General features: G+C 41.3%; 1 protein-coding gene across 1 annotated transcript in view; it reads right to left on the bottom strand.

The window, feature by feature from the left end:
• Positions 1 to 2,436: 2,436 nt before the first annotated feature.
• Positions 2,437 to 14,839, bottom strand: part of KLHL42 (kelch like family member 42) — a 13,000-nt gene continuing 597 nt past the window's right edge. Inside the window, exons 2-4 of the mRNA XM_018085828.3 lie at positions 13,990 to 14,835; positions 7,014 to 7,207; positions 2,437 to 3,290 (exon numbers count right to left, since the gene is read on the bottom strand). Coding sequence (XP_017941317.3) covers positions 2,839 to 3,290; positions 7,014 to 7,207; positions 13,990 to 14,835 — 1,492 coding nt within the window. The 3' untranslated portion in view covers positions 2,437 to 2,838. The remainder of the gene's footprint in view (positions 3,291 to 7,013; positions 7,208 to 13,989; positions 14,836 to 14,839) is intronic.

The raw sequence follows: 14,839 nt of genomic DNA, 5'->3' as shown, positions 1-14,839 counted from the left end.
GGAGAATACAGTGAATCACTGAACAACATTTCCATTGGTTAAAAAGCAGGTTTTTTAATTATTCTCTATTAATGTCTCTCAAACGGTTTTCCTTGCCCCAAAGGGTAGAAGCTGTCCAGCATGGCCCTATGTGAAATATATAAGTGATAGAAAGGAAATGAACAGGGCATGAGAGAGTCATGCAGTGCTTGGTTTCTTTCCTGAGGTACAGGGCCACACACATTGCATACTTTTATGTAATGAATTTGTTTAAAAAAGTTGTATTTATTTCAGCCTGTGGTAATGCAGTGTATTTAGATTATTACAGCCTGGTGCTACCACTAAATTCAACACCAGTTTTGATTTGTGATTGCAGTACTGTTAGATGTCAGTATAGGACATTGCACCACGGACTGATAAAAGGGTCTGACTGTATTTACAGCTGGAGACATCTTTGTCTTCTGCATTTGAGCAGGTTTTCCAGCTTTTCAAGGTGGTCACTTGACCACCTGGAAGTTGAAACCAACAAGATAAACAGAGTGTGGAAAGGTCCCTTCTGAACAAGAGTAATCACACCTAAAAGATGATGTCACAGTTTTTGGAATTATGACTGCACTAAGAAATTACTGTGTTTGAAAGGACTTGACAGCACACTGCAAATCTGGGAGCAGTGGGTTTTCTTGATTAATTTGCTAGGAAAGAGAATCCGCAACCCAGATGTGATTCCCTCCACCAATATTGGTCACAGTTGACTGTAGGGTACTGAATCTGGAACTGAAAAGAAATGAAGGAAAAGCAAGCAACATAATGTGATTGAGACAACTCATCAGCAGACAACGGCAAATAGCTTATATTTATTCTAAAATACTTCCAAAAGAAGAATCTTATGAAAGTCACTGTATTTCTTCATTGCAGAAGAGCAACTGTTTGGTCTGATACTGCTGTCAAAACACAGCAGCTGCTCAATGCATTGTTTTAAAAGGAAATAACACTTAACACACTGATATGGACTTAGCTAATTAAAGCCATGCATACATCCAGTGGAGGGCACTAGTTTGGGCTGGAGCATAACGTCCTCCACGAGGCTGCAAAAGTTCCACCCAAAAGGTAAATCTTAGACATCCAAAATACCTTGTGTCATGTTTACTTGCATCCTAAAAATGTTCAAACACAAATACCTCATTCTGGACAAGCTTTCTGGGATGTTCTGTTTGGGTTGCTATGGGTGATTGGAAGCACCAGAATTAATGTGTCAGCAGTGATTGGCAAGGCACTTTAAGACTGAGAGCACTTTCAACCAGCACTGATTTCATTCAAAACCATGGAAAAGTAGGGACTCAAAAGGACCTTGAGAGAACCAAGGTCCATTGTACTACCATCATCGGTACCACCTCCTCCTCAGATACCTGAATGCCAATGAAGAAATAAAAAAGATATCTCCACACATTAGGAACATGTTCAGGTCCATTAAATATCATCTGATCGTGTGTACAAACAGCTGGAGCTGAACCAGCTTCCCTGCAACGTGTTCAGCACATGTCCAACAAGGTTAGCTCTTCCCATGGCAACCCAGACCTTTTCCTTTCCTTGCTGTGGGACACACATTCCATACCTAGGTAGGCACCATCAGAAGACACTTATGCACTTCTCAGCTACAAAAAGAAAATGGGCCAGTCATGACTGTAATTCTCTCAGGCAACAGGCAGGAACTGGGTGAAGCTCCCAGAGGGTAACTTTGTGGGAGCTTCCTAAATCCTCACAAAGGAGCATGCAGAGCGACCAGCTCCAGTTACAGAGACTAACAACATCGCATGGCAAACCTGAGGTAACCTCTGACAAGCTCCTGGTGACACAGATAAGAGACAACATTCAGGTGAACCTGCTTTGGGGGATATTGTCAGGAAGTCACGTACACCAACCAACCCTTCCACACGAAGTGATGGGTGTCCCAGGTCATTGTCACCAAGCAGGATATGCCTGGTGCTGAATCATCACTGCACATGCTCTTGTACGTTTTTGCACCATGCAGCTTGTTGCCAACTATAATTTGATCTTTAACACTCAGTACTACAGAACACAACCAGGTAACTAAAACTTAAAAGCTTTACAAGAAGAGCTAACTTCACAATTTGAATTTACAGCCTTTCCCCCTGTACCTTAATGGTAGCAATAAATGCTGCCAACTTACATTAAAGGAGCGTCCACTATCCAACCAGCAACCCTGAGCCTCTAGGCCATTTCTTCCAATCCCTGGCAAAGCATTTCATTACAAATAATTCAGAGGAAGTTCTTACTTCTTTGTAGGACCCCAGTTGCCAGCACCTTTGAGAATCTCACTTGTTACCGCAGAAGATATAAAAATGTGGTAATATAAACAATTTCAAACACTGTGCATTTGACAGAATGCAGCTTGTGTAAAAAGGGTATTTTAAAAGAAATAATTCCCACTGATTTTGATTATACTTATTATTTACTTTATTGAATTATTTCCACTTTTAAAATATACACTTCTTGCTCATGTTCTGCACTGTCTATTAAGATGGAGACTAAAACTAGACTGATTGGTTTTGCCTTTGGAATTCTGGTATCAGTTACCAACACAATAATTTTATGTTTAAATTGTAAATAATACCTGGTGAAATTTTAATCCAAACCAGTAAAACTTTTAAACTGAAATCTTGAAACTGTTTCCAGAAGCATTTCTCTCAATATCTAATTGTGCAACCTTTCTGAAGAACAGAATAGGTATTTTATGCCTACATTATGCAACCACAATGCACTCTGAAAATGGAATTATTCAGGGGGAATAATATTTCTTCAGAGAATGATTAATGAACTGAAAAGAAAAACCTGATGCTGTTACACCTCTCGCCTATCAGGCAAATACATAGAACAAATCAGTATGTTTTGTCCAAAGGCTGGAAAGCGTCCCAGCGACTCCCAACTGTCCGTAAATATATTATACTTCAGAAAAGCACGGTGCTCCAAGCCCGTAGACAGAGTGATATTCCTGTTCAATATGTAGACTCCATCATTGTGGAGAGTGCAGGTCAAGTTAAGACCCGATTTTGATGAGTTCTCATTGAGGTAGAGCCATTCTTTGGTAGCAATGTTGTAAGACTGCACAGTCAACACGTCCTCACTTTGGCTGGATCTCTGGTTTGGTCCAAGTTCAAGAATACAACCCCCTACCAGATATATAGTTTCTTCAACAGAGAGCATCTGCTGCTTGCGAACATGGACATCACAGAGTTCAAAGTTGGTCCAGGAATCAGAAGTGGGACAGTACTGCAAAATGTTCATATTCCTGTCTGAAACAGAGAGGAGACATTCACAAATAAATAACTGTATCGGAAGGTAGTCACGGAGGAAGGTTATTCCTCCCTACAAACTGCATCAGCCTTTATTACAGATAACATATTACAGTGCAAAAGCATGGCAAAATAGGGAAGAAATACTGATCATTGGGAACTGCAACTCTTTGTCCCTGACAAGAAAGTTTGAACATTCTGTTCCTTTGCAGAAGGGAAAAATTATGCTACTTCTGGCACATTCCATGTTGTAAATTGCCTGGGGATGCACACTTCAGCAGAATAATCCCTACCTTCTAACTTACACTTTTTATTTTGTCTCTGATTGATATGTAAAATGTTTTTATGAAAAGGGAAATGGAGCAATATTCTCCTCTCCAACAGTGGTCACAGATGAATCAAATTATCATGAAGACAGTATGCTTCATGAATGGCTGTCAAGTGCTGATTTATCACCCAAGTTTAACTTCAGTACTCTCCATTCATTCCATAAATCGAAATGTATGGAATAAAATTCATAAAACTGCTTACATTTCAGCAAGTGGCACGAAGGACCTAAGGGCACCTTATAAAGAGAGAAACACACACTGTCAAAATCATCCATGAACCATGAACTCTGTGCTCCAGCATCAGACAGAGGCTCAGAAAGAAGCTGAAGTCATCTCCACACTTCAGTTACACCTCAGTGTGTGCATGTGTTTGCTATGGGGTTATTCTACAAAATCATTACAATACCATCCTGGTTTACAGTCCAGTGAAGATGCTGGCTGTGTGCAAGGTTTCACTAAATTGTCACACAACGCACAGGACTCATTAGCTAATAAATTCAGTTTCAGTCTCTGGAGACCTGAGCTTAAACCCAAACTCAAGTGACAAGCGGCAACAGGTTTGCAGAGTCCAGACTGGTCTTTTAATAAAATCTGCTCCATGTTACAAGTCTATCCTGCATGACAATTTCCAGATGAACTCCCAAAGGGAAGAGCAGACAGCGACATACTGACAAGTTATGTAAGGGCACAGGTATAAATAGCCAGAAATGTAACTGGATTGCCATGAATGAAGTGCATTAGTGGCATTAGGGAGGTGCTGCTCTAGCATTTGCCTGCCCTCTGATTATTTTCATAGCAACGTCCTATAAAATTGCTGATCAAAGCTCTACATATAGATGACCTTTGTCTACAAACAGATCATTCTCTGACTCATTAAGGGGAGGGGGAAATCCCAATTAAGTTTCTATGACTATCTACAGCAGTAAACTTCCCCTGTAAAAAGTGCTATCATTTGAGAGGGGGGTGTATGAAAGAGAAGTCCATTGCAACGTGGCCCTCATTTGCTCAGCCCACAGCCTGGGTCTTTTATATCCACTGAAATAATGAAAAAAAAACCCTGAACCAAAACCCACAATACAAAACATGAACTTTATAGTGCCTGACATGGAGTTTCTATTAGGATCTACGTCCGCAAGTGAGAGCTGAAAACAGGAAAGAGTGTCAATAAGTGTCATTATAATTTACAGTGGGAAATGCCAGATCCTCCCATATTTTGGAAAGTTCAGTCTCAGGAGAAAGTTCTATGCAAATTAAAAAAATAGCCCACAAAACCTACCAAAACTGAGGTATACATAGAAATACCACAAAATACTAAAAACTGGGTAACATATAAAAAATATTAATTGCTGCAAATGTTTTATGTAGTGAATATAGCAAACCAGCAAATAAACCTCAGTGTCTCTCAGATAGTTAGGCCTTAACACTCTCTGACATCTGCATAATTTGGAAGGGAAATCTCCAGTGTAACTGGCAATTCTGGTTTCTAAATCTGCTAGCTGTCCTAAGCCAAGGTGTCACAGATAAACTACTTCTAGACCCATATTCACAAAGTTATTGATAACAAGCACAGGCATTTGTTGTCCGAAAGGCTTATGTTTAAATCCAAGATCAAAGTGTGCTGCTTATCCACTACTCACGACCGCATATTGGTTTACTATCCTGCTTCCACTGAAAAAGACTTTTAGGAAAAGACCTAGGGAAAAACAGAGGCCTGAAGGACAGCAGCAATCCCCTGAGGTATGGGAGAAGCAACAGGTAAATGACTATCATCTTACAAGTAGTTAAGTACTGAGTAAGGAGCTCAACACAAGGTAGCAATCCTGACTGCACATGCCTTGTTAATGAATTTTAAGGGAATGGGATCTGCATCAGCAACGTGCTGATCTTCCCCTCCATGACACCAGGAGTAGACAGCCCCACGAAAGAACAGCACAAACATCAGAGAAGGAACTTGCAAAGTACAGGGGGTGTAGGTGAAAAGCTGGTCCTCCCATAATCATGTAATCCCAAATCTCCTTACCTCTTTTTTCTCTAGATAAAAGTGACAAAACCCTAACTCTGGTCTCTAGAGACAAGTCTTCCCCATTACCCTCTTTCAAACCCTTCTCCTCGTTCTCTTGTCTTAAAGGATCTTTCCCTTGGGATCTGACCTTTCAGCACAGCATGTGTTTTGTGCCAGACATCTTTGAGACCTAGTGCTGGACATCAGGGAGCACAGTACTCCCCAACAGGTCTTTTACTGGGGATGACCAAAGGACTGGGACTGCAGAACATACCACAGTGTGGCCCTCTGTATGGACACAGGCATGTCCATAGACTTCATTTTCCTCAGCAAAGCCAAGAGATTCTGGGTCAGAATGGACTGGACAAGATGTGTTTGAAGGTTTTCATTACCATAAGGACCATGAGTAGCAGCAGCACGTCTTTTAAAAGCTTTAAAATTATTCAGAGCTAAAATCTTCTCAGACACTTAGAAGGGACAGCTTGTTCTGTCTGTAAAAGTTGATTTGTCTTCTCATTTTATTCTCCATTTGGAAAGAAAACCTTTAAAACTACTGTGGTCAGATGAAGTGGGCAAAGGCCAAATTCAAACTTAGGAAATCCTGGTAAATACTGAAAATTTGACAAGTAAAAAAACCTGACTTCTAAAGCTCTGAGAAAATGTATTCCTCCCAAAGAATGGCACTCTGTGCTTAAGGAATAAGTAAATGGGAGCTCTTTTTAAGTGACTTGCTTTTTCACTGGATAAAGGAAAAGTAATTGTCAGGAGAGAATGAAACTTCAAATCCTTCCCTCTGTACAGTGTCCTCAGAAAACAGGGTATAGAAATGAAGTAAGTTAAAAATATTGGTTCTTGCTTAACTTTTAGATTATGATATTAAGTTATTAAGCTACAGCTTGAATTTGCCTGTGAAACACTGAAATGCTGTAGTGAAAAGACCATGACATCTGTTAATACATGAGAAATACGAATGCAGGAAGATATTTTCTACACATTTCTCCTTCTGTCAATCTAAACCAAGTATTTAAAAAGTAAACAAAGTACATCTGTTGAGGCCTCTCTTTGTACTATGTGATCAAAATCTAAAAAAAAATGAGGGCTAAGCTGGGTGCTGAAGTATCCATCACTTTGTTCTCTCACAATAATACAGCCCCAGATCCATGTTGGAACAAAAATATAAATACCTGATTCCTCTTCAACAGAGCTATTTTTTTTTTTCATTTGTCAATTAATTTCTACCAGTGATATATTTCCACATATTTTAATGAGCATTACGCAGCTTTCTACATCAGGTCAAAAGCTTTCTGAGACACAGAAGAAAATTATCCGGGCCTTAGAAACAATCAGGTAAAGAAAAAAAAAAGAAAAAAAAAGTAGAAGCAAACTTTCTACCTCGTGTAGTGTATCCTCCGATAACGTAGATCTTGCCCTTGCATTCACAAGCTGAGAATTCCACAAGAGGGTTTGGCATGGACGCCACGAAATTCCACCAGTCGTTTTCCGGGTTGTAGCACTCCACGTTGGAAAGGGACTGACCACCGATGGCATAGAGCTTTCCATTCACAGCCAAGAGCTTAAAATTGGATCTGAAAGAAAAGATTGCAGCACTGAAACAGGTTACACAGATGTACAGAAATATAGGGGAAAGCGCCTCCTACCCAGGCTTCAACACACTCATCATCACTCACAGCTTGTACCATCACTTGCAACGTCTGAACTCTTCTGTGCAAGGCCAAAATTCTGTAATTACACTGTAATTACTTAGAGCTGTAACCAGTGACATTCTGGATGTTATTGATGTTGACGCTGATGAATATTTTATTTTGCGTTTCAGTCAGTGCCAGTTTGAGCTCTAACTGTTTAGTTAACTAATGTGTTCAGTAGATGTCTCATTTTTATTAGGCTTTTAGTAAAGTATCTCTAGTAGAGAAAAATGCATTACATGTCATGGGAGACACATGTACACACAGTGAAGGATATTAGTAAAAATTGCAGAAATTTCAAACAAGACTTGATGAATGCCTAACAATGCATACTTGTCTTAGTTTGTATTATAGAATCTTTTCAATAACCCTAATAAAAAGCAATTTAAAGTGGAACACATTGAATCATGTTCAGCAAAGGGAAGAAAGAGTGAATCTCCTGTACCTTATTCAGCATTAAACTACTAAATACATCCTCCACCCCACTGAAGCAAGATCTATCTGTAAATTATGTTCTAGCCATAGCTGCACAAAATACATTGCACTCCATGAGCAACTATTTATTTCTCATTCTGTTCCATTATGCTCTCAAATTTCACACATGGCAAAGGGCAACTTTCTAACTACTGAAGCACAAGAAACCTTCTATCTTACACTCTGAAGGTGATACAGACAGAAACAAATAGTCCATGGATAATAAAGGTGCAACTCTGCAGGAAGAAATTCGAGGAATTGAAGACAGAAGCATTGTATGGTCAGCAATTCCTTCCAGCTATGGAAGCTGGGCTAATAAAAGATGAGCTCCTCCTCTCCTCAGAACCAGTCTCATTGCCTAGAAAGGTTGTTACTTCTCTGCTGCTGAGCCAATTGAGATTTTACCGAGAGTATCCCAATTAACTGGATGTGTGAAAGTTGTTGGAGTGCACCAGCTCAGCATAAAGCCAAACAGGGAACTGTGCTATGTCTGTAAAACTGAAATGATGTTTGAGACTCGCACTGGCCTGCTGAGCAGCAAAGGGAGTTTCACTCTGCATGAATCCAAGACTCAAAAACTTACCACTAAGTAGTTTTGCAGGGTTTTGTCTGGACAAAATGAACCCTGCCCAGCAGCAGACTGCCCTGCAATTTCTTTTTATTAAACATATTTGGAAAAAGAATTTGTTTCCAGATGGAATGATTTTGTTCTTCTCATCCTGATATAGCTTTGGAAACTAAAATGCTCCTTAGAAGGAATTAACTGGTTTTTATTCTTTTTTTTGTTTCCTGACATTTACAATGAAGTCAGTCTGGTCATCTTCTCTCTATAGCAATTATGTTTTCCATTTTAGATAATCCAGAATACCATGGTAATCAGAAGCAGGTATGAAATGAGGATAATTACTTGAAAAGCATTATGATTTTCAAAGCAATGTATCTGTTCTAAAATAGAATAGAAAAAAACTATCCCCAAATTAACAAAGGGACAAAACCAGAAAATGTAAATGCATTTTCCAAGTAATTCTTTGAAACCTAAAGTATGTTAGAAAGTCTGTAATTCTGTGCCTGTGAAGGAGATGGTGCAGAATGTTGCTTTGTAAAATGAGTCCATGCACACAGAGATAGCACTTCCCCATTCTAGGATTTTTTAGCCACTTTTAAAACATGCTGTTTCTGCCACTGAGGACAAGAATTAACTAAACAAGTGTGTAGTGTCCAAACATTAAAAGAATTCCGGTTTCCTAATTCACATGTGCTTCTCTAGTTACCCTCTAATTGTAGCCCCTTGCTATTTTGTCTGAATGGAGGCAATTTATCTGGTTTTGGTTGATGGCCTTTGCATCACTGGATTGTTTCTTGCAGCACAGGGAAAACTATCTGGTGAAACACATACAGCACAACTTTCAACTTTAAATATTCTAAAAGGAGGCCACACACTTTTGTGTCAGTCATTTAACCACTTCCAACACTTCTTAAAACAGATGACATTCGGTGGAAGTATCTCAGATTTATGGAACTCATTAAAGATAAGGTTCATTTTACTCAAAAGTAGCTGCAAGTATCCACCAGCACACTTTATATGAAAGTTTGGACAATGGCTCAATATGTTACTAAAACTTCTGTCATTCACTTTTCCAGGCCAGTAACAGCAGGTGTTTTTATGGAGAGTGAATATTAGGAAATATTTAGTGCATTTTTACACTTTTTTAATGTGTTGGAGCAGCTGGAAAGAAGGAAAGCAAACACTGAGCAACCAGCCAGCTCTCCACAACTAACAACTGTTCCATGGACTACAGCTTGGAAACAACAGAGCTGAATGGTCCATCAGATCCAACCGCAATGTAACTCCACCGGCACCAGTGGTTTATCCAAACCCAAGGGATGAAAAGGCACTTTCAAAACACCAGGCCTAGTGGGTCCCTTCTTGCTGGGGCAAGACAAGGTATGAGGTATCTTCTGACGACCCCATTTACTCTGAATGGAACCCCAGGAACACGAGCAAGCATGAGCTGTGGGGCTTTATCAAAGTTCCAAATACGTTTTTCATTCAATGTGCAAAGCACTACATGCACAAAGGAACAAGAATATAATGCAGAAACACAAGGGATTCGGGGGTGAAAGGGGCTTTCTGGATACAAGACACCTCTCAATAACTTGCCAAAACTCCCACATCATTCTGGACTGTGTTAAGAGCCATAGATGTATCTGCAGGAGACCCCTGTGGCAGTGCCTACAAAGAGGACAGACTCATGTTTTCTGTTCACTGGCAGATATTACTCATTTAGCAAACAACAAAAAGGAGTTAGCACACATACTAGGGAGGACTTTCTGTTCAGAGGGTGGCTAAACATGGGAGGAAGGAGGTTGGGATCTACATTGCTGGAGGGTTTTAAGAACAAGTTAGACGTGTATTTGCAAGGTCACCTTGGTCCTGCTGCAGAATCCGAGGCTTGAATTAACTAACATATTGTTTCCTCCTGCCAAGTGATCAACTTTAGCCTTAAAATTTCTCACAAATCATATGATCTTTTTCTTCTTTTTTCTAAAGTACTCACAACAAAGAATCATGAAAGCACAGTTACGAAGGCAATTCCAAAAGCATTTCATATTTTTTCAATGATCACTTTTTCTTTTTTCTTTTTTTTTTTTAATTTCTTATACGAGTCCGCAGAGCACATTGAATTCAATATTTAGCTTTGGAAGTGTGTGATAAATTTGTGATAAATAAGGTCTGAATATTTCTAACTTAATAATTTTTGAAAAGTCTATTTTCCTTCAACACAGAAGAATTTTGAGGGAAAAAGAACTAAAAAATGAGGAAAGAGAAGGTCTCATAAACAGCTAGTATTCTTTTCTTCTATATGCCTCTAAGAGTTCTCAGAGTGGCAGCAGTTCAGGCACAGATTGCTCACAAAAATCATGTTCCACATGCACGTGTATAATTCCAGCCAGGGGCTTACATGGGTATTCCAAGCCTGGAGGATTTACCTGCCATGAGTAGGAATGTTCTGAAGGAAAACATAAGTGGAATACACAGCTGCAACTGGCACATGCAGTAGAACTCTATCAAGTATATTATTTTTAAATAGTAAATTTCAACTGATAGTGTAAACTAAAAACTATAGAAGGGTATTCAAGGACATTACTTCCAACAGTCCTCTATGTACTTTGTTACCTTCTTGACCCCAAAAACCACAAGTGATCTTGGGTAACACTTACAATAAGTTTCTTCTATTAAAAAGTTCAGGTCATTTTTCTGAGGACACTCTTCCAAGTACATAAATATCTCTAGAAGGAAAAGACCTAGAAACTGTGATCTGTTATGGACAATTTGGGGCAATAGATTTAGCCCTCAGATGATGAGAAATTCCATGCTCAGTCACAGGCTTCCTATATGAGCCTGAGCAAATTATTTTAGCTCCCTTGTGTTAAATAGGGAATAACACTTCCTAAAGGACCTGTGGGCATCAGAAGAATAATATACAGGAGTTACCTACTGTGAACAAGTTTGAAACTACAATAATAAGACCTCTACACCTAGTAAAAAAGCTAACAGCAATAATCTAAACCAGAATGGCTGCTGAGCATTCAGGATAAATCTGATGGCTTTTGTCTTCTACTCAGAAGTAAGTTGGGACTATTTTATCTAAGCATGTGTAGAGAATCTCAGCACTCTGGAATTCTATATCACAACAATGGAAATAGTTAAAGATAAAAATATCATGTAATTTTTTTTAAGGTTTTTTGGGGCAGAGAATTCCTATATGAACAGCAAACTAGCACAACTATTTCCACAACTCCTCAGCCTTTCCTTGAGGCCAGCATATGCAGCCACTCATTTGGACAAATCCAGATACTCAGTTGTCTGAAGTCAAACCAACTTCAATGGAAACTGGAACCCTCCCTCAAGGCATGTAAAAAATTCATCCATGGGATGTAATTGTATTGGCTGACATAAATTCATTTGCCAGACAGTCACACGACTGCAATTCCTAAGCAGCAGGCTGGGCAACTGCCCTGCTTATTTTACTACAGCACAACAAACTAAAAATACAATGCCAGGCAAAGTGCAGAACTAATTATACCACATGTGTGTGGCAGACAGGCAGCAGCACTTTTGATGTTTCATGCAAAACCCCTCATATTCAAACTCTTCCTGCTCTTGGCTCCTTCAGCAGAGGCCATCCCTTTCTGCCTTCTGGCCACAAAATGTCGAGCGGGTCCTCAGGGAGCTGAAATATTATGTCAGATAGAAAAAAATAATAATTAATAACTGCAGAGGTGAGACTCCATGAAGGTGGTGAAGTCAAAAACGTGTTTTGTGAAGGAGTCAGCTGAGTTTCCATGAAAAAAAGTTCCCCCAGTTATTCAGGGAGCAAGATACTCACTTGCTGATACTTTGTGGTCTAGGGGCAGGAGTAATTCTCAGTTCTTTTTGGCCTGAAATAAGTACCATGAAATGCAAGACTAGGATTATTCAAAAAATACCCATTTGCACACTACTTTTCTGAAATAAATTGCCAAAGTGAAGATCTGTGCTAAGGAACACCTTGCTGTCACCTGTCCTGGGTTGGAAGAATAAGTTGGTGAAGATAGTAATATTAGGAGAAAATATCCATGTGTTCATTTCAAGTACAACGATCCCAGAAATAAAAAGGGAAAGCATGGAGGAAAAAAAGGCTGATCTAGAGTTTGAATACCCAGGTTGCAAGGTGAAAAAAGGGCCTTGAAAAAGTATTTTTCAAGAACCGTGCTGCAGAATCTTCGCACGTCTTTCCTGTTATACACATGACACAACCCAAAACCTCATAAACTGATCAGTGAGTGATTATGGAGGCGAATATTTCAGTGAAGTTCTTGCAATACAGGAAATGGGGAAAAAAAGGTGAAATGGGTAAGACCTAATTTTAGGTCAAACCCTTGTTTTGAGGGGCTTTAGGTGGCAAAAGCTGAATAGAGCCTGCAGTTTTACTACCCATTTATGCCAATGGTTTGGGTCTCTTCTTGCTCTTTCAGTTTACTGGATGAAGAATTTCCATTCTGCAGTGAATTTTGGCCTCCTTACTTGTTCTTTTTCCAAGAGACAAGATAAAATTTAAAATACTTTTTCTAAAACGGAAACATGAAGGAAGTTCACACTGGAGAACAAAACCACTTTGTTTCAGTGAAGTAAAAGACTTTGTATTTATAACTCCAAAGCGTGATTAAGGTAGAGCAGCTACAGCCCTGGCCAGGGAGAAGGCCTCTCTTCTGGGATCCTTCTCAAGGCTAGCTCCCTACTTCTCTTTCAATACAAATTGTACAAGTGTTTCTGAATATTAACTTAAACATAAATGTCAAATAACCAATTAAAAAAGATAAAGGAAAAAAGAAAAATAGTCGAAATGATAAATGATTCCCAGCTCCAAATATTCCCACTAAGTGAGAAATTTCTCACAATCTTCCTGACATTTTTCTGGTGAATATTTAACTGAAATGCAGGCCTACAAAACATTCTGAGTTTTATGGAAGTACAAACCAATGAATAACTGCTCCAACTAAATTTTTTCAGCCATCTCCAGCTCTGGTAGAGAGTATATCCCCACTAAGAGCAGAAAATCTTGTCACTTACTTAACTGGAATTAAAATATACCACAAAGAAAGCAGGACTGGAATTTTATCTTCGGGTTGTTGGTTTTTTTAAACCTTTGTTATTTCTAAAAGAATTTTTACTACCACCCAGCTGTTTGGAGACACTGGATCCTTGTACACTGCAATTTAAAGAAGTGGGGAGCCCACCACCATTTCACACCAAGGTGAGTGATCGCTCATGGTGGAAGGTCACAGCACAGTCTTCCTCTGCTGACGCCCAGCTCGTGGTCTCCCACAGCATTTAACAACGAACCCCCTCTCCCTCATCATTCCCCTGCCACGACAGCTCCCTGAGGGTGGTCCCTGAACAGGAGAGAGGTGGCTGTGTTGTGCTGCTGTGGGATGAGTGTTGCTAGGAAAGCCCGTCCAGTGGCTCACTGCCAAGTGGTGGCCAAGCACCGCGGTCCTTCCCACCGCGGGACGCGCGAGGCTCATAACACAGAGACGGGGCTGAACCACCCCCTGTAACACCGAGTGCAGCCAGTGCCGTGGGACCCAGCGGGATCTGTTTCAACAACATACATGGACACAGGTGTATGTCAGGGAGCAAGGGTTACCTCTTCTGGTTCATTGAAGCCAGCTGAGTCCATTCGTTTAGGCAAGGGTTGTAACAATGGGCAGCCGAAATCTCCTGGCTGGTGATCCTGTAACCCCCGACGATGAACAGGTAATTGTCCAGCATCGCCGACCCGTAGCCTCGGACGCTCACCAGATCAGGGGGCAGGTTGTTGGCCAGGGGCAGCCACCGCTGCGCCTCCTCGTCGTACCTCAGCATAGACCACGGGGGTTCCACCTGAGGGTGACAGCCTGGGGGCAGGCCCGGGGACGAGGCGCTCATGAAGTCCCCGATGACCACGAGGGTGGCGGTGCCCCTCATCCGCCTCTCCTTCAGCTGCTGCTGGAGAGCGAGGGGCAGGAGCAGATGTGGCCGGGCATCGGGCCTCCGCAGCACCTGATGGTAATGGGCGGCCATGAAGTCTAGACAGGCGTCGTGCAAGTCCTGGAGGCCGTAGACCTGCGCCAGGCGGTGCAGCTCGAAGCAGTTGCCCAACCTCACCTGGGACAGGAGCAGGCGGAGCAGGGGCGTGACCTGCAGGTAGGAAGCGGCCTCCACCAGCTCCTCCAGCAAAGGGGGCTCCTCATCGCCGCCCTCCTCCTGCTCCAGCCTGGCCAGGCAGGACGTGTTGATGAAGTCCAGCACCAGCTCCAGCCCCAGGGCGCTCAGCCCCCCGCGCAGCAGCTGCTCCTCCTGCCCCTGCCCTGCCTCCCGCATTCCCGAGCGGTAGAGCGCTCGGAAATAGTCACTCTGCTCGATCAGCTTCCTCTTGCACACCGGGTAGCGCTTGTCCCCCAGCCGGATCTGCACCACCTCCTCCCCCGCACCGGCCCCATCCCCTGCTTCCCTTT

Source organism: Manacus vitellinus, unplaced genomic scaffold (assembly GCF_001715985.3).
Source record: "Manacus vitellinus isolate BGI_N305 unplaced genomic scaffold, ASM171598v3 scaffold_88_pilon, whole genome shotgun sequence".
Classification (NCBI taxonomy): Eukaryota; Metazoa; Chordata; class Aves; order Passeriformes; family Pipridae; genus Manacus; species Manacus vitellinus.
Note: the sequence above shows the minus strand (reverse complement) of the source record. Positions and strands in the feature narration are given on the sequence as shown.